General features: G+C 36.1%; 1 protein-coding gene across 1 annotated transcript in view; it reads left to right on the top strand.

The window, feature by feature from the left end:
• The window catches only part of LOC308194778 (uncharacterized protein), a 62,064-nt gene that overhangs the window by 14,814 nt on the left and 23,239 nt on the right, over positions 1-24,011 (top strand). Inside the window, exons 9-13 of the mRNA XM_080591093.1 lie at positions 2,453-2,649; positions 5,684-5,748; positions 7,366-7,472; positions 10,322-10,433; positions 14,691-14,793. Coding sequence (XP_080447219.1) covers positions 2,453-2,649; positions 5,684-5,748; positions 7,366-7,472; positions 10,322-10,433; positions 14,691-14,793 — 584 coding nt within the window. The remainder of the gene's footprint in view (positions 1-2,452; positions 2,650-5,683; positions 5,749-7,365; positions 7,473-10,321; positions 10,434-14,690; positions 14,794-24,011) is intronic.

Genomic DNA, 24,011 nt, shown 5'->3' with positions numbered 1-24,011 from the left:
CAAGCTAAAAACTAATTTTTAAGTAATGTCTTATGGCAATATACAAAATACATTTTTATTTTAAAAAGGTACACTTTAATGTAAATTGTTACTGGCATCTATTATGAAGTAATACAGGATGCATGTGTTTTTCCTGGTTGTGTTTTGTTTGCTAATGGGTCAGGTCTTTAGAGAGTAAAGGGTAAATCTGAAGTTTAGTCAGTAGTTTAGAACCAATGTTAGAAAATCGAGTGTCTGCAGTTCACCTCTTTTTCCTTCAAAACAAAGTTCACTGGGGAGAAGGTATAGGCATGTGTCCCAGGAGTTGTCTGTGCTGATGACTTAAAGTGGGCTGTAGCAAGGATGCCTGTTCTCAGTGCAGTAGGACGGACTGCAATGTAAAATCACTTCCATCCAGATAGATTACACTTCTGGGTAAGTGATACAAATAAGCTGCATTCAGCCTGCTGGCAAGGCACCTGATGCTATTGGTTTAAGAAAGACAAATAGGCAGTAGGATAAAAGCATGCAAGCGTAGCGCTAAGCATTTAAAAACTCCTTAATTGTAGTCTTGTTCAGTTGCTGATCTTGCTGTGTAGCACTAGGCAAGTTACTTTGCTTCCCGAATTTCTCATTACCTGTAAAATTGGGATCGTTACAAATGTTAGTCTATTATAAGTCTTGAAAGTTATTGTACAGTAATTGAGATGGCTTTTTGGTTATAGTTTTCTCTTGTGTCACTTGTAAATGGCAAGTGTTACATACTTGTTGCTGTCAACTTTCATCCCTTTTCTTTCCCTCCAAAGAAACAAACAAAAAACTCCTACACTGATTGTTCAGAATAAACAATTTTTTATACATTCAGTTCTTTCTATTCACAGGATTTGGTTGGTTGTGTCTTGTCTTTACTTTTTATTTTTTTATCCCCTCTGTTTTGTTTAAATAGTTTCAAAGACCAGACTAATGAAATATAATCCTTACTGATTCATGGTGGGCTTTTCTAGGTGTCCTCCAGCTACCATAGTTTCAAAGTTTTGTATACTAGCGGCATTAAAGTTGCTGATCTCTGGTAACAGAGCTTCTCTCTTAACTCCATTATTTAAAAAAAGGATTAAGTTTTAAGCTTCCCAATGATAAGGAATCTGTTCAAACTCCCATGAACTTTTGCTAATGTCATTTAAGAGTTCACTAGTTTCTTTGCTTACTTCCTTTTAAAACTTTGTGCATTTATGTTATGCAAACTATGGTCATCTAAGCTTTTTTAATAACCAATTTGGTTGTATGTTCAGCACATGGTTCCCTTTAGCACCCAGGAGTAATTGATTTCAGGGATGAACAGATTTTGTGTGTATGAATGACCTGAAGATCATTGATTTTGGGAATGGTGATGTTGAGCACCTTTTTATTAGCTCCTTTTTAGAACAGTTCTGCTTTTACAAGGGGCTGTATCTCCTCTATCTCCTATCTGTGTTCTTTTTCTCACTCATTTGCTTCATTTCCACAAATTTCCAACTTCTGAGAGAGCAGCGAGCCAGGTAGCCTTTTTATGAGAGCATAAAGACTCTGCTTTAATTTTTTGGTGCTTCTTGATTTTTATCTTGTTACTTCTGCTTAAAGAAATTATCTGTGGATAAAAACCTTTTAACTTGGAAAGCAGATACCTAGATATCTTCCACAAAACCTTGAAAATCCTACCCTACTACTGTAACAACCAGCATGAACATCTTACTCTGAGTTATTTGATCATAGAGAGAATATGATTAGGAGGAGTGTTTTAATTTACAAACGATTCTGTAATTTTCTGTCTTACTGCTTTTATTTTTGTTATGCTTCATAATTTTGCTCTTAATTCTTGCTCTTATTATTGTTTTGAGCTAGAGCTCTTACTTTCATGTATTCTTCTGTTTTCTGATTATAACTCTTGTACGTATAACTTATCATAAATGGGAAATTGTCTTAACATAAGTGATTTGTTTCCTACTTCTTATCTGAGACTTCCAGCACAGTTTGTTCTTCCCGCTTTGATATCTTTTTTATGAATCCAGACCGCAGGATGCATTTACATGTCTACACTATCAATGCTGTATGTATTGCTGTAGCAAATTAGGCTAGAATTAGCAGTTATGTTTTTCTTCCAAATTTACCTTCTTAATCATAGTTCTCTAATTCTTTCAGACTCTACTCTACTTTTATTAATTCCATTAGTGTCCTTCTCTGCTCCTGTCTGTTTGCTGTTGGTATCTGATGTTGTGCACTCCTTTGCCAGGCAATAAAATGCATCCTCTCATTATTTTGGTTACCTGATTCAGTGTATTTTCTTGTGCATGTTTCTAAGAAAAGAACCAGCTATGTTCTAACTCTTGATCAATTTTATTTAATTATTCATTACCATAAAATTCTGTTATCTCTTACTCTTTTATTTCCACTTTCCCTTCATATTTATGGTTTGTTTTCAATGTTTTTAATGTTACAGGCATAACATAGGCTTTCCCATTGTAGAGTGCTCCTCTGAAGGAGACTTTATTATTTCCAAACCACCGGACACAGGGGGGCTAATCTCATTCGGCACTGTGGCTGAACAGTTGGTGTATGAAGTGGGCAATCCTCAGCACTATCTTTTACCAGATGTCACATGTGACTTTTCTGAAGTTTCCATCACTGAAATTCCAGGTTAGTCCGCTTACATGTTAAGAGATCTGTGTCAATGAAATGGGTTATCAAACTAAAGCTGTTACTTCAGTTTCCATGGTTGTTTTTTTCTGCATATTTCTTGTTGAGTTCTCAAAGCATGATGCTGTAATAAATGATTTTTTTTCTGAGAAATTTTGTTAGAAATTGTTTTAAGAATTTTAACCATACTTTCATTTGTCTGGACTTCTGTAAGGCCTTTGACATGATCCCACATGACATCCTGATCGCCAAATTGTAGAGAGATGGATATGAAGGGTGGACCATTCAGTGGTTAAGGAATGGGCTTGAAGGCTGCACCCAGAGAGTTGTGCTCGATAGCTCTATGTTGAGGTGGAGGCCAGTGACCTGTGGCATCCCTCAAGGGTCTGTCTTGGTGCTGGTACTGTTTAAAGTCTTTATTAGCGACATAGACAGTGGGATTGAGTGCACCCTCAGCAGGTTTGCAGATGACCCCAAGCTGAGTGGTGCAGTCAATACAACAGAAGGTAGGGATGCCATCCAAAGCGACCTGGACAAGCTTGAGCAGTGGGCTCACACGAACTTGATGAGGTTCAACAGGTCCTAGTACAAGATGCTGCACCTGGGTAGGGGCAATTCCAGACAAGAGTACAGACTGGGAGGAGAACTCATTGAGGGCAGCTCTGCAGAGAAGGACTTGGGGGTTCTGGTGGACAGTGCTTACGCAGACAATGATAGGAATTGCTTTACAGTAAAAGAGGGAGATTTAGATTAGAGGTTCGGAGGAAATTCCTCACTCAGAGGGTGGTGAGGCACTGGAACAGGTTGCGCAGACAAGCTGTAGATGACCCATTCCCAGAGGTGTTCAAGGCTAGGCTGGATGGGGTCCTGGGCAACCTGGTCTGGTGCGAGGTGTCCCTGCCCATGGCAGGGTGGGTGGAGCTGTGCAATATTTAAGGTCCCTTCCAACCCAAGCCACTCGATGATCTTGCTGGTTGACTCATCTAAATCTTTTATCATTGTTCTTTTTGCTTCACTTTTAATGCATGACTAATATCTACTAAGTTTTTAAACTGTTTTCTTTACGAATAACATTGAGGCAGCTCCACTATGACTTTGTTATTTTGTAAACTTTAACAGCAGTTTATTTGCTCAAAAAGGTGTATTTTTATACATTTTCTTTTGTATGTCATTTGGAATTTAACAATGGATAGCCATGTCTTTCAGAGCATTATTTGATAATGGTGGTTTTCCTAGACATATTTAATTGCATCATCTTAAGTGGTAGAAGCTTGCTTAGGTACATGATATACACTAGAGAACCTGTGTTGGGAAATTCTCTTTTCCATCCTCGAAACTGCAAACAGTCATATGAACAGCCAACAAACTAAAATACATATGATGTTTGTTCTGGGTTTGATCTTGAAAGCGTAGCAAGAAAACAGGACGGCAAAAACAACTCAAAGATTTGTAAGTTGGGAAAAAGAACTTTTATCAAGCTGTTATCAAAATGTTTAGCTACAGTTACTTGACATTTGTTTTTTTACTGCACCTGTATTATAATATATATTCCTCATTCTCATGGAACTTAAGCTGTGACAATATGCTGATCACCTCTGTAAAACTTAAATAAAAAAAAAATAAAAAAATAGAAAAACTTTTATGAAAGTCCTGTCAAATTGAACAGTGGACCGTCTGCTCATGCAGTATAACAGAATGGTTTTCTGATAAGGCTGGCTTGCTCCTCTTAGCTGCTAGTCTTTGTTTAAAGGGGGGTGGGTGGGAAGAGAACCCTAACCTTCCTGTGAACTTTTAGCTTGCAAATGACCCGATATGACATGTTTGAACTTAAAATGAACTTTCACATGAACTTTCAGTTAGTCCTCCTAGAAATATAGCAGATGGAAAATAGACAAATTTCTTAAATATTTGTAGTTTGAAGTGCTTTGACACGTACACCAGTAAAAACAGGGCATGCTATCTGTTTTTGCTGTTTACATTGCCAATTTTATTGTCCTGCTGGGTTAGTTGCAATGTTTGCACTGAGAGGTGCTTCTGTTTTCTTTTGGTCAATGGATGTCATGCATTTTGTTTTGTGGGTTTTATGTTTGTATTACTCCTTAATCAGGCATATGAAACTCTTCCAGATTTTTACTCTGTCTGTAGGGACATTGTTCTGTATTGACAGAGTCAAGCTAACCTTATGTCAACCTGGTGGAGAGAGTGATGATGTTATTTACGAGTGATACATAAAATTTATGTCAGTCTGATTCACTTTTCAAATATGTTCTGAAGGAACTGCTGTTTTAATCTCTTCAGAGTACTTGTGTAAAGCTTTAAACTTGTAAATATTTGCGATCACAGATTAGCTGCAGGTGAACTACAGTATAATTGTTTGTTTGGCGAGGTGTTGATCCTGTGCTGCTAATTTTCAAGAGATTGCACCTATTGATTTTTGTCCAGTTCAAGCTCGAACCTGATGACATGGCAGTGTTTTTTCCACTTTATTCTTGGCATTAATATACCTAATACTGAACACGGTAGTCGCCCTGGTGCACACACTCACTCTGTTCTGTTTCTGTTATCAACAAGGAGGCTGATGTTAAATTATTCCACTCTTTTCTAAGCTATCAGTAAAGAAGCTGTCACAGGTTTCTCATCCTTCTTGTTTTGTTTCTTTGCCAAGCAAGGTACTGCAGTCCACTCCAGCAAGATACAGTAAATGTGTGCTGTGTGTGTGCGACAACTGGTTGTTAAGTGGAAAATAACTATTTTCTACTGTAGTTCTAAGGCTACATTCTGTGTCAAGTATTTTTAAGTACACAAATAAACATTTCAAGCATTTTGTTAAAAGGCTCATTGAAGTCATAAATTTAGTCACCAGTCTGCTGCTTGTGTTTCTAAGTCAAGGAGGACTGTTATGTAAAAGATTCTCTTCTGTGGCAGTACAGCTATCAATTACTATTTTTAAGTGCATTTGATTAACATGTATCATAAAAGACTGTCTTTGAAGTTATACTGAAGAAGCTAAAGTATTGATTTTTAACCGCTGTAGGTTTTGAAGGTGGGGCAGTGAAAGTTCACGGAGCAAAAGGATCACCTCCTTCGACGTTTTATAAGGTATTAACTCTTTCTATGGAGTGTAAAATGTTTTATTACTTAGGAGAAAATGCTTAATATTTTTCTGCAAAAAAACTGTTGCCACTTTAAAATCTTCATAATCAGCTGGGGTGGGCAGAGGGGTAACAGAAAGCTAAAGACCAAACAAACCTTATTTGATTCTTAAAATCATGTTTATTTGTATAACAGGTAAATCCAAAAATAGTCAGAGAAGGCGGAAATGGTTCTCTTACAATAATAATGAATCTGTTAGCACACTGTCACTTTCATAATACTTAGTGAATTTTGTACTGGCATACCAATCATACTCCATTTCATTATGAAATTTGAAAACCACCTAGCACATAAAAGTTAAATAACGGGATTTATGTGAAGAGAGAAAATAATTGAGATAGATAATTGATTGTATAGTTTCCTGAAATATCTATTGAAAGAAACCTGCACTCCTAATAAAAGTGCAAAGTTTTATATTTGCTACTAGATTATTTTTTTCCTAGTGGTCTCCATTTCTTGAATGGATTCTAAGATAGTACACTTCTGGCAGTGTACTGGTAGGGGGCTGGATCCTTTTCCTGTTTAAGCTAATAGTAAATCTGACTTTTACAGGAGCAAGGCAGAGTTCAGCAATTAACTGCTTAGCATAGCCATATCAAAAGTGAGTTAACTTAAGTAGTGAATTGTGCAGATCTACCAGTACTTATTTGAGTAATATGATATGTGTATAACTTAAAGAAAAACGTTTACTGCATTTTAAAATAATTGTGACACTTTTAAAATCCATTTTATTTAAGATAGAGTATCAGTTTTTAAAAAATAAAATATTTCAAGGATAGTATCACCAAAGAAGGTTTAGTTTTGGCAAATTGTAAAGTTAGCATAGAACTCCCTGCAGGTGCTGTAGCTGGAACATATTGACAAAGCATTTTTAGCATTGCAGATAATTAAGCAGGAAATACTTTTCTTCCTTGGTTTGAGCATGCAGTTTGAAGCAAGACTTTTTTGCTTCTGCTCAGCAAACGTCAGCAACTGTCTTGTTCAGCAGCCTTATCCACCTGTAGTTTTTGTTTTTGACTTTACACTTGTGTACTTTTGTACAACTAAAGGAAATAATTGAGACTTGATACTTTGAGCTAATGAACCATGAAATGGAGTAAAGTAAATAAGCAGAATGAGAGTTTTTTTATATAGCAGTGAAGTAAGTTTTTATTATTTTATTATCATCTCTTATGTAGGTAATTTTAAATATATCTGTTCAGGAATCATTTTGAATATATCTCATATTTAATACATTGAATGTTGTAATATTCTAAAATATGCAAGTTAGACTTACTGTGAAATGTTTCAATTTTTTTGAAACTGTTAATAGGCGTGTAGTGACAAATGGACATAATGCTTTGCACACCTACTTTAGAAGTCTTCCTTTAGTTTTCAGTTTTACAGTTTTGCAAATCTGAATCTTCCTCTAATACCATTCTGAATTTTAAATAATAGAACAAGTTTCCTGATGATTGTTTCTTATTATTCCACTCCGAGAGCATAAGGAAAATAATTGTCAGAGACCATTTATAGTATATCAATATTGTCTCCTATATAATTCTGTAATCCCTCTATCGTTAGGTAAGTGCCACTTACCTTGATGGTTTCAGAGCTACTGCTGTCTGTCCTGTGGGAGGTCCAAAGGCAGTACAAAAAGGAAAACTTACTGCAGAAAGTATTCTCAAAAGGTTAGTATTTGAGGCTGGTAAGGGGTTTTGACTTTTTGACTTCAGAAATAATGAAAATAGAACAGTGACCTGATGCTAATCATTAACCTCGTAAGAACCATAGAAAATTATAATCTTCCAGTTAGGAGGACATTTCAAGACATGAACAGTCTGACAACAGGTTTCCTAAACAACTTGTAACTATACTTTACTTGACAGAGGGGGGAAAAGTTGTCAAAAACTGTTCAAAAATAGACAGCTGGATAGTGGAGGGAGACCCAAATTTATATTGAAAAGCTATGGTTTAGACTAAAATTTATTAGATGCCAGTGAGAAACCTACATGAAGGTAAGTTTCATTGATATTTTTTTTTTCCCCTCACAGAACTTATCAAAAGTCTTGATGCTAATAATATAGGCAGTTTACCAAGTTTGTTTGAAACAAAATATCCTAGTGCCTTGTAAAATGAGACTAATTATTTTGTTTGCCTGAATAATTTTCAAAGACAGCATAATAAACCTTTAATCATATTGTTAGTATATGTCAGTACATTTGGAGGAGGGATTCCTCTTAAATATAATTCCATGTCCTCACAGAAGTCTCTAAGTATTTATTCCCATAGCACACAAACTTTATAGTTATGTGAGCTATTTCTTTCAGCAATGTTTTAGACTTCTCCTCCATTGTATTATAGACCTGTGGAACAAGCCATGTAGGCTAGACACCTCTCAGAAATGCAAGCTTATTTGTGGACTTGGAGTAACAGAATGCTTATATGCCCGTGTACAGTGCCATGATGAGAGAAGAGCTGTGTGATTTCCCTCAAGAGACATAGCAGATGAGAGCAGGCTGATGCAGAATTTGTAATTAAGCCCTGAAATCCCTTTCTTCAGAGGGCTGTGGATGCTAAAATGGTACATCTCCAAAAGCTACTGAGAAAACTGATGAGAAGATGGGGGGTGGAAGAACCTTCAAGAGTTGTTAAATACAAAGACACTGTGACTCAAATATTTGGAAGTTGGGGTAGGGGGAAATTGGAGGGGGAATACAGAATACAATACATCTAGATTGTATTCTAAAAACACACAATAGCATATATCCTTTTTTGAAACTTTCATGTTTACTCTTGGACACCATTTTAGATGGGACTACACACATCTTTTGTTGGATTGAAACAGATTGTGGTGCTGCTGCCACTGTGAGCTCTAGAAAATTCAACTTGCTTGTTGTGCTGTCCTGTCCTGAATAACCCCTCAGAGAAGGGCTGATGGGAGATAGTCATAGGCTGGTTAACTGGCGTAATAACTGACATCCAGCACATGAGGCATGCCTGGAGCAGCTGTGGCTTGTTATGTGTATTAAAAGTCACAATATACAATATTGACTGTCAGTATATTCTCCTTCATTTCAAACATGTTTGTAAACAATTCAGCTTCTTTATTACAGTAGCAAGACACATTAAAGGGCTAAAAACTACCCACAGAATATATTTGGGACTCTGGGATCTCTAATGTTTTTAGATAAATTATTCTACCTTATTACAAACATTGTTTTTGCATATTTAGATACCTTAAATCAAGTATTTTTTCCACGTTAATTGAAATAAAATGGCCTCATTTGCAGTACACTGATCACCTTCATCTCTTTAAAATGCATTTCTTTAATTGTTGCGTATTTAAGTCCCATATACTGCTTAAATTTTCAGGTGCCATGTTTAATATTTGTAACAGTGATGATATTATCAGGATCTTCAAAATGTTCCATTGATGGAAAATATTTTTTTCATCCTAACATAATTCCAGCATTTCAACTGATTAGATCTTTGAAACAGCTAGAAGGTTTCCAGATAAAGATTACTGGAAAACTAGTTTGTGCTTCAAAATTTAACTTATTTTTCCAACATATTAACATTCGCATACTTCTAACAGTTGGATTATTTTAAAGCTTTTTTTTATGTCTCATTTTCTACTGTGACTATTTTGGTTTTTGGACTTTATATGACTATTTTTAAAAGACTGTAAGGGTCATTCACAGTTTATTCAGTGCTTGTGAATTGGACTGTCTTTTAAAAGTTGTTGCTAATGCTCTAATATGAGTATAATATTTGTCAAAAAGTGTTAATTGCTGTCTCTCTTAAGACAGTATGTGTTTTTATAGTGTATTTAAAAAGGTAATGGTCATCCCCATTACTAGTCATGACTGGACAAGCTTGGCATTCTTGACACAACATGCTTTTGGTGGAAATGAACTTACAGAACGAGTTTCGGGGATTTCACAAGATGGCAGGCATGAAGAATGAGGAAAAGTTTTCTTTAAAAAACTTTATCTAATTCTTAGCATGTGAGTTGTATGTTCATTAATCCCAACTAATTACCTTTAAGGTTTGAATACAAATTCCTTCTTCAGTTAGATTTTCCTTTGTTGGTGCCCGTGATGTAATGAGGTAGTTTCATGTGTTTATTGGTAGGTCATAATACTTTATAGGAGGAATGAAGATAAGGGCTGAATTACCAGTGTGAAAACCAGGAAGACTGCATGTACTGTAATGCCATTTTCAGCTGCTCTCGTTTTAAAGATTAAAAAAACACCTGAAATTGATTTGTCTTTGCCTGTCATTTTAAAAATAATTTGAATAGAAAAATGGCTCAAATTGAAACCGAAGGATAAATTGAGAGGTGTAACTTTGTAATTATCACTTGATTATATGATTGATACTGCATCACTTGATATAGTATTCAGATGCATTTGCTTAGTGAAAAGTGTTCATAGTCCAGTTTACATCAGAGCTAACCTCTGTGGACCATGTGGGGCTACTTCAAGATAATTACCTCGAGGCAGTTTACTAATTAAAAAACAATCATTTGTTGCAGGACTCGTCTTATTTTCAGTCAGCTTGGGTATGAAGATTACAGTGCAGTTAACATACAGGTTTTAGGGTCTGAAGATACATATGGACCTCATGCTAGAAGGAGTAGAGATGGTGTAAGTATTCAGTGGAGTGTTCTTAAACTTTTACTGACCTCTTTTAATCTTTCCATATTGTTATCTTTTCCATAACTTTAAAGGAAGTCACTGTCATCTTGGGAATTTCACCCCACCATCTTGCAAAGAATTCAGTGTCATACTTAGTGTACAAAATTATACTGACAAAGACTTTACAGTTTTGGATCTTCCAGAAGCGCTGATAAGAAATCTTACAAAAATGTTATTGTAGTCTGTTCTAATGTTATTCATCTAAAGAAATGTCTTATAAAATTCTTATAAAGTAGACTTAAAGTTGTGTCTAGTGCAATTTAAAAGACCACATTATAAAGGTTGTTGAGTCTGGAAATAGCAGAACTATTTTTGCCTGTGCAACTTTAAAACTGCCTGTGGGTCCTATCTGTGAAACAATCCTCAACTACATAATTCTGTGTCATGTTTTGTGACTTGTTATATTCATCTGTAAGAATGTGAATGATGGCTGTAACTACTGCAGCTGTGATACCCAGTTTGTTTTCCTAATCTAGAATGTGAAAGTCCTTTTTAAAGGAAGAAGACTGTAAATCTTGTCCCCACTTACATACACTTAAAATATTTAGACAGCTTCGCTTGTTCTAAAACAGTAGGATTTAATTCTTTTTTATTAATTGCAGTCTTGCAAAAGCATTAACGTACTGGCATAACTCAGGTCTGAGTTGGATCTTAGGAATGCTAACATGTAAAATAGTTGAAAATTTGTATGTATAGAAAATACTGAAAAAGGTAGTGACGTTCTTATTATAGAAATTGTTCATGTAAATGGGGCAAGTTACATATGCAGCTGCTTACTTTAGTGCTTGGACTTCGGTTTCATTCTGCACAGCAGCAAGAGTTGCTTCCTGATGAGCCATCTGTATGATGTGGTCTCTTTCCTTTTAGGACCATAAACCCTGCTGTGTTACTGAGATTACAGAATCAAAGTTTTGGAACATAGGAACAGATTTTCCAGATATTGAACTTGTATGCGTTCTCTTTGTACTAGCTCCTTATGATTATGAATTGTATTACATTCTGTAATGTTGTATTATGTAAAGTTTTCTGTATTACTTGTTGTATAGAGTGAATAACGACTTGGAAAAGAACAGTTTCTCTGTTCTTACTGTTCAGTTTGCTTTTCTTACAGTTCACTGAATATGTCTGCTCCTAAGTCTTATATATATTACAAAAGTAGAGCAGAGCATTATCTATGTTGTATGGAAAGCACATACATGCCAGCAATAGGAAGTGAGAGTTAAGGCTGAAATACAGGAAGATGCTCTACTGCTTTACCCCCTTCACCCTGGTCCTTCAACAATTAGAAGAAACCAAGAGTTAGAAGAAACTAACCAGAAGAGTTTTCATTTGGAAAGCGGTGGTAGGAGTGTGAGAAGAATGGGGGAGGAGTGGGCATTGCTCTGCCATTTCAAACGAAGTTGTAGGCTCCTAAGGAAAACATCTGCCCTTTGGGGTTTCAGAATCATGTATTCACTTTCTTATCATGTATTTCCATACAAAATTAAATGCAGTTATTTAGATTGCAAATAACAGTGCTTAAAACCAGAGCCACATTAGGCTAGGCAATGTATTAACAGCCAAGGAAACACTCCCTGCTTTGAAGATTCTACCATCTAAACTTAAGAGAGGGAAATATGTCTGTGAATACCAAGACAGGAATTGGGTACCAAACAGTATTTGGAGCTCAGTGTAAATGTCCGGTATGGCTGAATGAATTCCCACACACGTGTTTCAAACTGGATGCAAAGGTATTCCTCTGTAACTGTGAAGTTATGTATATCCCAGACCTAGGTAGACCAGTATAGCATAGTCTGAGCTGATGTGTACAGCATTGACTATTGCTGACAACAGAAAGTAGCCTTGAGGAAATTCAGAAATGCTTGCTTCCTTTCCTTTTTCAGTTCCCCCTGTTTACATAGTTGTTCCTTGACACTCTAATAGCTTGCTTTGTCAGCAGGAGCAAGGGACCTGAATCAGCACGGAGTAGCCCTGGTGGTATATAATTTTTAATACCTCCTGCTCTGGTTTTCTGTTCTTGAGGAAAAAGGGGTTTATGACAGTGTCACAGTATCCACAAGTTCACGATTTAGAGAATACTGGATGTGTTTCATGTGAAAGAGACATATTAATAGGACATCAGATTTTAGTTCATTATATAAAAACTGCGCTAAATATGGATATAAGTAAATTATTTTCCTCTTAACAGTACAAGAAGAATGCTTAATTAATTAAAATATGTTAGTTTTTAATAACCCTTTTACAACATATCTTTAAACTTGAAATATATCCTTGGTTTGCTATTTGTGTGTATTTTTTTTAAACTTATGATACTGTAAGATAAATGACTGTAAAATAGTCTGCGTCTTCAGTTCTGATACTGGATTCACCTCCTGAGAACAGGACTCAACTTACTATTTTCTTAGACCATAGTATCATTCACCACCTTGCATCTGTGGGCATGGAGGTGAACATAGAACTTAGACTACTGAAGACATGGTACAGTTTAGAAGCAGGAAGCAGATGTGAACTGAATGCATAAGCATGCTTTCTGCAAGAGTATTTCCTATTACTTGTTAATAGTAGTAATTAATGAATCTCTTGATAGCTTTGGGAATGTTTTTTAAAAAAATAAGTTGAATTTGTATCATAGCCATATTCTTCTGTGAAGGCCCTTCATTAACTGGGTTTTAGCCGGTCACCAGTTATGATAAATTGGTAAATATCCCTACATTGGTATGAGCTGGCGTCAGTGAGTTTGTTCATTTGGGGATTTTACCATATGTTTGAGTTGGAATACAGAATTCAGTAGTCTGTTCATATAGTCCCCCTCTTTGGGATAATCTTACGCTATCCAGAATGCTTGGTGTAGGGTACTCCAGCGTTTATTATAAACACACCGTTTCAGCAGCTGCCAATAGGAAATGCATCCCTGTTCTTACATTGTTGAAGTTACTTAAATTCCTGAAATTGACTTGAGATTTTCTGATGTTGACAAGTTCTATAGTATCATTTTTTGTGAAAATGTAACAGTATACACACAGGAAAATGATCCTAATGTACAAGACATCAGCATTTCAAAAGCTAAAATTAAATTTGCTGTTTAATTTTACATAACATTTTTAAAGAATGCAGCTTTACAGAAATGTGGGCAATCCAAATAAGTAGCACTAGAGTTAGGAAATGTGTTAAAAGGCAGTTTCAGAGTTCAGATCCAGCTTGGAGTTTCTGTAGTTATTTTGAAGAGGAAAACATATATCTGTGTGTGTGTTTTTGAGTTTAAACTGTTTACTGAAGTCTTAAAATATGAAAAGAAAAAAGGTTGTTTTGTTATGCTATGATTAAATTTAAGAGGACTCTAATGCATAAATTCATATTTTTATTTTTAGGCCTAATGGTTTAGGATTTTTCACTATGCCAAGCTGTGTAAATTGACAATTGCTTTAAGTAAGTTTGGAATTGTATATGATGGTAACAGCTATGTTTGTTTTAGGGAAAAGGTAGGAGATGCTGAGGGACAGACCTAGAATTTGAAACCTGCTTAAAATACTAGAGTTAGAAGTTCACTCCGAGGCTTTTGCCAGTATATGGTTTCCAGTGGTGAATTTTTTCAGTGGCAAAAAAGAGATTTTTACAGAAGAAAAATCGTAAGAGAGAGTGCTTATCTACAGAGGGAATTGTATTGGCTGTAGAGTAGGGACAGTAGTGGTTGGGTTTACATTTGGAGGGGTGTCCAGTGTTTTTGTTGGAAAACTGCTGGTTTAAAAAAGTTCAGTTCTCCTGTTTAACTCCCAAGGATTAGGTTTGATTTCTTTTTTCCTGAGTAGATCTGTTTGCTTTTTGATGATGAGAGAAGTAAACTTGGCAGGCTTACTTGACCCCCAAAGTATTCTCAACGTGCTTAAAAATAAGAGGACAATTGGTTTGCCCATCCCACCGAGTACAGCAAAGTATTTCTTTTCTTACAAATTACTGTTTGTTATAGTGCTTGGTTCTTTGGGATGGAGAAGTTACTTGGTGTTGTAGCAGTCTGAAATTTCCAATAGTTGATTTCATGGTAGCAAAAGAAAAAGATGATAAAACATTAACCAAAATTATAGTGATGTTGGATAAGCACTAAATGTTCCCATTAGATGTAATTTGAATGCTGAGCTACAGTTACTTTTTGATTTGGCAAATATAATAGATGTTCTTCAAAGCAAATCTTACTTATGCTTTTTTTCGAAGCAGGGTCCTCGGGAAGCTGTTATTTGGCTTGCTGTACATCATAAGCGAAAAGAAGCTTTAGAAATCTTCTCCAAAGAGATTGCACCAGCTGGAACTGGCATGGGTAAATACTCACATCTTTCTCTAAGAATTTAAAGTTACCTTTTCTTTTTTCCTGAGCCTGACTAGCACCCAAAGACTTAGTTCCATTCAGTTTCATTGCACCCATAGTGGTAAAATCGTATTTCCTTTTTAATGTATTTGTTGTAGAGATGAGACATACAGACATGTTTTTAAAAAAGAAAAAAAAAAAAACACAGTAAAACGGAAGTTTTGGAAGTCCACTTTTTCTTTCTTTGAGACTTTTCATCCATCTGCTGTTGTCCCTTTCTACATTTTTTTATCATTCGTTTTTATTCTCCTACTCATGGTTACACTGATATGTGACAGTGTTTTTATTCTGGTTTATGTTATTAAAACTCAGTAATCCTATTTAGAACTCACCAGAAATAGATGTTAAAAATGGTAATCAGCTGGCAAAAATTTATCACAATGACTTTCTGTAACATCACAGTACATGAGGAGCTGTATAGTTCAAGGGTTAAGATTCTCTTCAGCACTTAGTTATCTATGTTACTGTAGTGTGTTTTTTTATAAATACTACTGTACTTCTAAGCTGTTTAATGTGTAGCTGCTTATGTAGAGAAGTCAAACTTTCAGATCTAATTAAAAGCGTTTTAATATGATACTGCAGTGAGAATCCTAATGGGCTGCATCTAATTCTTTATTCACGCTGTGCATATTAGCTCCCCAACTTAAATTCTGATTCTGCACAATTATGTCTAGCCTCAAATTAATGACTTTAACGTTTGACTTTGAATGAATGTGATGTCAGGCAACCATTGCAAGACATTTTCCATGGACTTGAGAGAGAAAGATAAAGTACCAGGATTTAATTATAAGCCAATCTTAGTTTTAAGTGTATGTAGTCTAAGTATTTGCATGGGGTTGTGAATGATGTATACTTCTTTTGTTTATTAGATGTTTGTTCCAAAAAACTTTCACATTCGTTCTTTGTAAATTTCATTGTGTTCTTGTAGCTTTCAAGAAGGATTTACTATTTGATCACTTTAAGCAAACTCTTCCTTTTTTCTCCTCTCTGTTCTCTTCCCAAGTCACACCTAAGTGTCACCACTATATCCATCTCAGTTGTAAGTAGCACGTTCACATGTTGTGATTTCACTGCTGCTTACGCTATGGACACTTACCCAATTTTTAAAAAATCCATTTTAAATTTGGGCATCTTAATTTTGAAGATGAGAGCTCAGATACGTTGCAACTGCTTCTCTGTAACTTGTGGAGAAATACACGGGATTTACATGGATCTTCAAAATCGAATTACTTGAGCTTAACCTGAATGTCAACTTCCATAGCACATCTAGCATCCTGATTAATGGGGGCTACTTGTTGCCTTGCAATTAAAAAATTAGCCAATGCTTTATTTTTATTGGATTCAAAATTGTATGGAACAAAGCACATTCTGTGTTGCAATTTTTACAGTGGTATCATGGCTGTAGATAATGTATGTTTTTTAAAGCTGTGTTTATAGAGGCGGGGTCGATGAATGGTCACATCTTTCTTCCTTTTTTTCCTTCTCCCTTCTAAAGGATTGAATACAATTATGTAGAATTAATCAGGAATATTTGTGGAGTTGATTTTAAAATATTTTGCACTTTTGAAGGTTGGTTAGCAGATCAGCATTTACCATAGATACACACTGTTTCCACAGTCGGTTTTTCTAATGAATGAAAAGTTGTACTGTCTCAGTTAGACCAAGCTAGCATTTCTAAAATTAGTTAAGGATTCATAACTGAAGTAGTTTCTCCTTTGTCATTATTTATGTAGGCTATGTAACATTGCTGGAAGTAAAGATCTATTCTTGTTCTTCATTTTATATATGCACAGACAATCCCTAGCAGATATCTCTGTGAACAAAAGAAAGCTGCTTGGATTTTAAAACAAGTGCCTACTTTTAGGATCTGATGTTAATGCATATGTTCTTGTCTATCCAAATTCTTAATGTGTGCCTCTTCGTTCACAAGCAACTACTGTGCAAATAAACCTTGTTTGATGTCAGTAGGTGCTAGGTTTGTTAAGGTTTCAGTTTTTCCTTTCTCTACTATTGTCTAAATAGTCTAAAGAACAAGAAAGTCAAAAATCTGTGCTACTCAACTTGGATAGTACAGCATAGTATTATAACTGACTTACCATAGTATGTGAACATCTATTCCTTAAGGTGGCTGGCAAGCTTTCAGTTCATGTTTTCAGAGCTCTTTTTGGAACCGATGTTTTTCTGGTAGTGTCAGGTTAGACAGCCTGAATGTGCGATTGTGGTGATGCTGGCTTTGTTTTGTAAAGGGATAGCTTAAACTTTATAGAATGTCTTGCAGCATTTATTAACTAAAAAGTCTCCTTCACTTCATAGGACTGCTGCTAATGAGCAGTAGTGGGAAGGAGCGTATTCCTGGAATTATCTGGGGCATCTGGTGATAAATAGCACTTTTGCCAGGTACAGGAATCCAACAAAGTTTTTGGCCTCCTTGAAGTAAATTACTATTATCAGAGGGCATCAGAGCTGTTTACTAGAATGCTTCCAAATCCTTGAACACATACGCATGAATAGTCAGTTTTCTAATTTGTAAAGATTAAGATTGCTTCATACAGTCAATTCTTTCAGTTGCTGTGATGTAGCAGATTTCCATATTGCTTGCACAGATAAAATGTATGTGTAGAGAAGAGCCAGATTTGGGATTTTAAATCTTTAGTGGGCTGCTTGTTGATGTGGAATACTCCTAAGGCAGTAGTTTTGAAGCTTTTTTTTTTTTGCTAAGTCTCTGCAAAGAGAATAATTAATGCAACACTGCCAGACATTTACTAGTAGTGTGCTAATCAATGAATCATCTTCTGATGCTTAGTTTCTGACAGTGGTGTAGGTTGCCAGAACATGCTGTGAAGAGCAGAACAAGGAATGCCTGCTGCTAAACCAGACGGGTCCATTAACAAGACTTAAATTTGATCTTTTGTTGGACAGATGTACAAGTGATGTTGGGAACAGAAGCCAGAATTCAGACTGATGTTTCCCTTAGGTGAATTCTCTAATAGCAGGACCTGATGTTCATAGCTTCCTCCCCCCTTTCCCCAAGCTTCTCTCCCTTCCGTTTCACTCAAGGGCAGGAGTGTCCATGGACAGAGGAGGACCCAGAATTCAAAACTCCTGTACCTTGAGTAAGGGCTCTGTGCACAAGCACCTGAGGCCCCATTTTATACGGTGCTGCTTTGCTTTCTCTTGCTGGGCATTAAATGAGAATAGCTGTGGATGCTGCCTCTTATGTGTGTGCAGCATGCCTATCAGATGTGGTTTTGCACATCCCACATGAGTCTGTGTATGTATGTAGAATGAGTGACTTAATTCTACTGAAATGGTGACAGTTGAGGAGCTGCACACCAGCTGAGGTTTTAAGCATGTATTTTTCTTATAAAGAAGTACATGCTTGCACTTTGAGCAACAAAGCTCTGGGTTTCAATGATTGTCAGCTTTGTCATGGGCCCCTGAGCTCTTCTGTGTCTTCCAGGAGGACAGGTAGTGATTATAAGAGTGATTGACTTAGGGGGTGGGCAGGAACAAACACCTTCTTTTTGTCGGCATTTTCAATGAAAAATAAAGAAACAGGAACAAATTAACCATAATAACCAGCAACAAGGGGAAAGGAGGAATTGCTGAATTGCAGGGTGATGTCACTTGACCTAAAACACTTAATTCAATTTTTTGAACATTTTGAGTGACCTAAGGAAACAACATCCATTTGGTCTGTACTAGACAGAAAGTGTGGGAGGGGAACAAATGAGCAACTAGAAAAGTTTGCCTCCTCTACTTGGACTGTATCTAGTGACTGTGCAGTATGGTTCATAACTTCTTTCTTCTTTGACATAATTGTAATATATACCACCTTTCATCCAGGAATCTTTAGAAGGCTATATAACATGACCAAAAAAGCTTTGTAGTGCAATAACACTGCAAGGTGGTCTGTCTGCTGTACAGATGGTTTCCTGATATAGTGGAAGGAAGCATGACCACAAAAGAACTTCAATCAGGATCTTTGGTTCTGCTTTCCCTGTAAGAAATGCTAGATAGGACCTCCACTGATATTTAAGGGGACCAGATTAGCCGAATACTCTTCATCTAGGAATGAAGAGTAGAGAGAGGAGCTTTAATAGGTCAGGTCAGAGTAAGGATGGGGAGTCCTAAGAGTTCCTTCTCCAGTACATGAGTTGTTTTTTTTGTTTGTTTTTTTTTTTTAAATATCTTTAGAGGAAGGCAATGTCAAACCCAGGCTCTTAAATTTAGTGGTGTTAGTCAGCGATATCTTTTCTGATGGAATCCAGGAACACTGTCAGTCCAGGTTGTTTCAGCCTGCTAGTCATTTCTTATGGTGCCTTGAGCTAGACTTGGTAGGTAGCTTTAGTTTGGTAGTAATACCATAATATGGGAATTACAAATTGTAGTTAATAAAGGTATTAATTTCATTAGTGGCCAGCAATAAAAACCTAGTTTTGGTGGCTTTCACTTAGTCTAAGTTTAAATCACTTTGGTCAAAATTTTTTGAACTCTGCACAATAAAATTTTCAAGGAATTTTCAGATAATTTCTCAGTCTTTGCAGGGAACAAGAGCAAGATGAAAATAAATTCTTGCTGTGATTAAAAGGCATATTGCAACAATGTTGATGAAGAATGATCTTCATAATGCTTCACAGCAGAGACTTAAAACTGTGCTCTATCTTGTCAGACACGTGCTTTTTAGTTGTCATAATGAATCTTAAGCCTTAATGTCAGTATTTATTTTATTTTGACTCATTTTTGTGACTTCGATTACTTTAAAATGTTTTTCAATATATTTTTGTATATTCGTATATATAAAGAGTAATAGAACTTAATCCTTATAAAAGGAGAGCTGTATAATTTTTGATCAGTTTGGGATTGCTGTTTATTATTTTTTCCCCTTTATGGTAGATTTCTGTTTCAGAAAATCAGTAGAAAGACAACCATCCCAAAGCGGTGTGCTGATTTGAAATTCCCTGTTTCTTATGAACTCTTTCTCAATGTCAGAAAGAAAAAATAAAGGAATATTTTTTTATGTATGTTGGAATGGGCTGAAGCACGTGTGGTTTTCTGCTCTGCAATATATACAAGGTGTTAGATCTGCAAGAGAGAAGTTTGGTAAGGTGGCATTAAAAAAAAAAAAACAAGCTTACGTAATAAAGAAAACTAGGATTTTTATAGCTATCTTGTAACTTTTTTTTACTAATGTGTTTTAAATTCCCATTGTTTTTATTGAAGACCACTGAGGCACATAAGCATACTTGCACAGTGCTTACTGTTCTAAAGTACAAATATCTAGTTCATATTATTCAAATTGCAGATGAGATTCTTAAGCCTAGAGAAGAATCTGAAGTAACTGTATATAGACATGCCATACATTAGCGTGATTTGTAGTTTATTTTCTATTTGGGATGGAACGCTTTCATTGTAAACTTCTCTTGAGCCTGGTATTTAGTTTTCCAGTTTAAACACTTAATCAGTTCTCATTTGGATTATGCACATTTAAAGGGCTTAAAGTGATACTTAGTATTAAAAGAAAACAATCGTATCTTTTTTACAAGTAGCACCCGAGATTACTAAACTTCCAATTGGTGAAATAATGCTTTCAGTTTACTAGGTTTTATTTCCCAATACCTTGAAAGTTGTTGTTTCTTTAACGTAATAACAATTTTGTCTGATTTTTAATGCACATATGGTCTCCTGAAAAATAAGTTTGTCTTTAATGTTGAGTCTTAATAGCAGGGTTTTAGAGCTGTTTTCTTGTTCTGTGTTTTATCCTTTGCAGTGAAGAATCTGAGATGCATAGGCTCAGATTTTTAAGTCTGTAGTAGCCTCTAGGAGTTCAGCACAGTCCTGCATAGCCCAGTCTATAGAAATGCATCCTCACTTCATAAAAGGTAGTTAGCAGAGACCAGGCTTGTACTGTTCAGTGAAAGTACTGGCGAAAATCACATACAGTCCAATCAGCCTTATGGTTAGCATTTAAACAGTTTTTTGTTGTTGTTGCAGTGTATTTTATATTGTATTTTTTTTTTTAAATTTGTATAGATCATTCTGAGTAAAGCCTGGTGTAGAAGAGGCTTAAGAAGAGCCTTGATGAGGGAAACTGTCATTTATAGTTTAATAGTTCAGTAGCTAAGAAATGTTTTATTAATAGCTAAAATCATGTGCTGACCCTTATTTCACATTAAAATGACCGGAGTTTGACACTAAGATGACAGCTGGTTAATACAGCTTGAGATTTTAAAGTGCTTGAGTGTATGTAAATATTATGACTGATCTCATAAGCGTGTTGGAAGATACTTCAAGAAATGTCCTAGTCCTAGCAGTTTATTACAGGCCCTGTTTTTTTGAGAATAACATTGCAGAAGATAGTGTATCTGCTGTATTCAGTGGACATAAAATAATTAGAATGTATAATTGACCACGTTGCAGAAGTACATATTTTGTACTTAACTGTATTGTAGGAACTGTTGAGTTACAAATATATGCCACATATATAATTCCTTAGAATATGAAGTAAATACATTTAATAAGCTGTTGGTTGAACTAATTGAATCACCAGAAAAATGAGGGACAAACAGGTTAAGGTCAAAAAACATAAGTTGGTGAACATGAGACAAGATTGTCTTTTGGAACTCAGTGAAGTTTCAAAGAAAGAAGTGTCACCTTTCGTATTTAAACTACTTAAAGCTTTTAGACTTCCACTAGTCAGACCATTTTGATGCTTTTTACTCCAAAACATTTTACAAAAAATGTCATGCAGTATAGCATCTTTCTTTCATATACTGTGTAATGTTTTATTCTGTTGAAAAATACACAGAATTGTGCAGAAATAGTATTTTTGACAAGAGTAAAGGATAAAAAGAAATAAGAAACAAAAATTAGGTGTGGACTTTAAGGTAGGATTTGAATAGGACAGAACAACTACTAAAGAGGGCAAAGTAATAAGGCTATCCCGCCATCAGAAAATCCAGTGGGGAATTATGAGAGCTGTAATTAATGAAGCTTGTTTTGCTGCAGATTTCTCTCTCTAATTGAAAGGTTGCAACAGAAACGTTTCCTGCTGTGGGTGTCTTACAGGCTGTCATATCTCTGGCATGCATTAGAATATCTTAGAACGTGGCAGTTATACATGTTGAAATAGGTGTTCCTTTGGGCCTGTGTTAAGCGCTCATTATTGCCAGGGCTGGTTTTCAGTGGATCCACTCCCTCAAATGCTTGCATGAAAACAAGAGGTGGTGCAGGGGAGGAGAGAAAAGTGTGTGACAAAGGATGAGGAGGGTGGTCACCAGCTGTTGGAGTCATGTGAGTCATGGTACTCTGTGTGATAGCAGCGTTCATGAAATTAGTTGGAAACTTGCTGTCTTTTCAAACATGCCAGCTTTAAAAGCATTGGTATTTGCAAGACCATCCTTCTACAAGTTTTGTTGGGTGAGAAAATAAACGCAGAGGCAGGTGAGGAGTGAAAACATGCACAGGGGATCAGAAATGGTGGAACTGTTGTATTAAGAAGTATATCTTAAGTGGACTTCACCTCATGTTGCCTACATGCACATCTGTCAGCATACTGCTGCTGAATCACATGGGGATGGGAAGGGAGTGTTAGTATACTTTGATATACTTGAGGTTCTTCAGATTTGGAAGAAACTGGCCATTTGGCCCAAAATTTAGCTTGCAGGTATGCTGGAGAATCATGAACACAAAGGAAAAACATTGATAAATATAAAACATATATGTGTACACAGAGAGGATGACATTTTTCCTAAGGTAGTTGGGCTGAAAATTCATAAAATTGAACATAGGCTAGAAGAAGGAGTCAAAGTGAAAAGACTGGGCAATACTGTAAAGATTTACACAGATCAACAGAAGAGCAGGATTTGCTGAATAATAATTTATTCTTTATTTATAGATTCAAACCTTTTTAAGCACCAATACCCAAAGGAAGGGTACTAAACCAGTATGTAGTCACCTAGAAAGAAGTAAATTTAGTGGACGTAGTGCCAGACACTTCTCCAATCATGCCATGTATTTAGGAGTTAATGAAATCAGTGGAGCTTAAGTGGCAGAATCTCCAATACTGACTCACTGCTTTTAGATGTCCAGTCACCTGAGGAATTTGTAGTGTCAGGCTGGGTCCTCAGGCATGTGAGGGGAAATGTTCCTGGAAGCGGCAGGCTACCTGATCAGACCCTTGAGGCAAAATAAATATCATATTCAGTATGACGATTACACCAGGCAAATCCTATACCTACAGATGAACATGAACAGAATATAGATGGATTAAAAAGGTCTCCAACTGTTTTATGAACTGAAAGGCATTCAGCTCCTTTTTGAGCTGAATTTTGTGCGGTTCCGAGACACAAGAGGCTGACAGCCAGACAGCGATGGTGAGTGAACTTCAAGTGAAAGGTCTTGTTCAAGTGGATGACTGGTGGCAGATAGGATGGCACCATGCTTAGTGATACCTTATCTGCCACCAGATATCTGCCTTGAGGGACTAATGAATGGGGTTCTGATAACAGAAGGTGCTCCTGTAAAGTTTCTGGGAAAGGAGATCAACAACTTCAATTTAGCTGAAGATCTTATCTACTTGATGGTGCAGCCTGATGGATGTTCTCTACAAGTATGACAAATTAGTCATACCTCATTTTGAGATAGACCTTCCTCCAGAAAGGAAGGAGGGAGAGCATCTGCACGGATGCTTAAGTAACCAACCAAGCAAGTATGAAGTACAGCACAAGTAGATCTTTTTTTATTTAAAAAAAAACAAAACAAACAAACAAAAAACACACCTGGAAAGTGTCTTGTGACAATTGATCTGAAGAATTTGTAAGTAACTCAGGAGAAATATGTCTGGCCACAGCAGTAAGCCTGCTCTTACAGAGTTGTGCTTAATCTTCCATTGCCTTCTTTCAGTCTTATTTGAGAAACATGATAGGGATCGAAGCCCTGAGATGCAGGAGATGTTTTGAGCTCTCGTGCGATCTGTTTACACAAATAACAAATCACCAGCCATAAGCCATGATCAATTTAAGATTTGGTTCCTCTTCTTTGCGTGAAGAGAAGAGGAATAGGAGTTACATATATACACATACACCCCTTTATAGGGGAAAAAAAAAACATACTTATGTGTGCTCCCAACTTACTTACATTAATATGAACAATGAATTGAATAATTGTAA

The sequence above is a fragment of the Anser brachyrhynchus genome, assembly GCF_964034855.1.
Source record: "Anser brachyrhynchus genome assembly, chromosome: 4".
In the NCBI taxonomy this organism is placed as follows: Eukaryota; Metazoa; Chordata; class Aves; order Anseriformes; family Anatidae; genus Anser; species Anser brachyrhynchus.
This window is presented reverse-complemented; position numbering and strand designations above follow the sequence as displayed.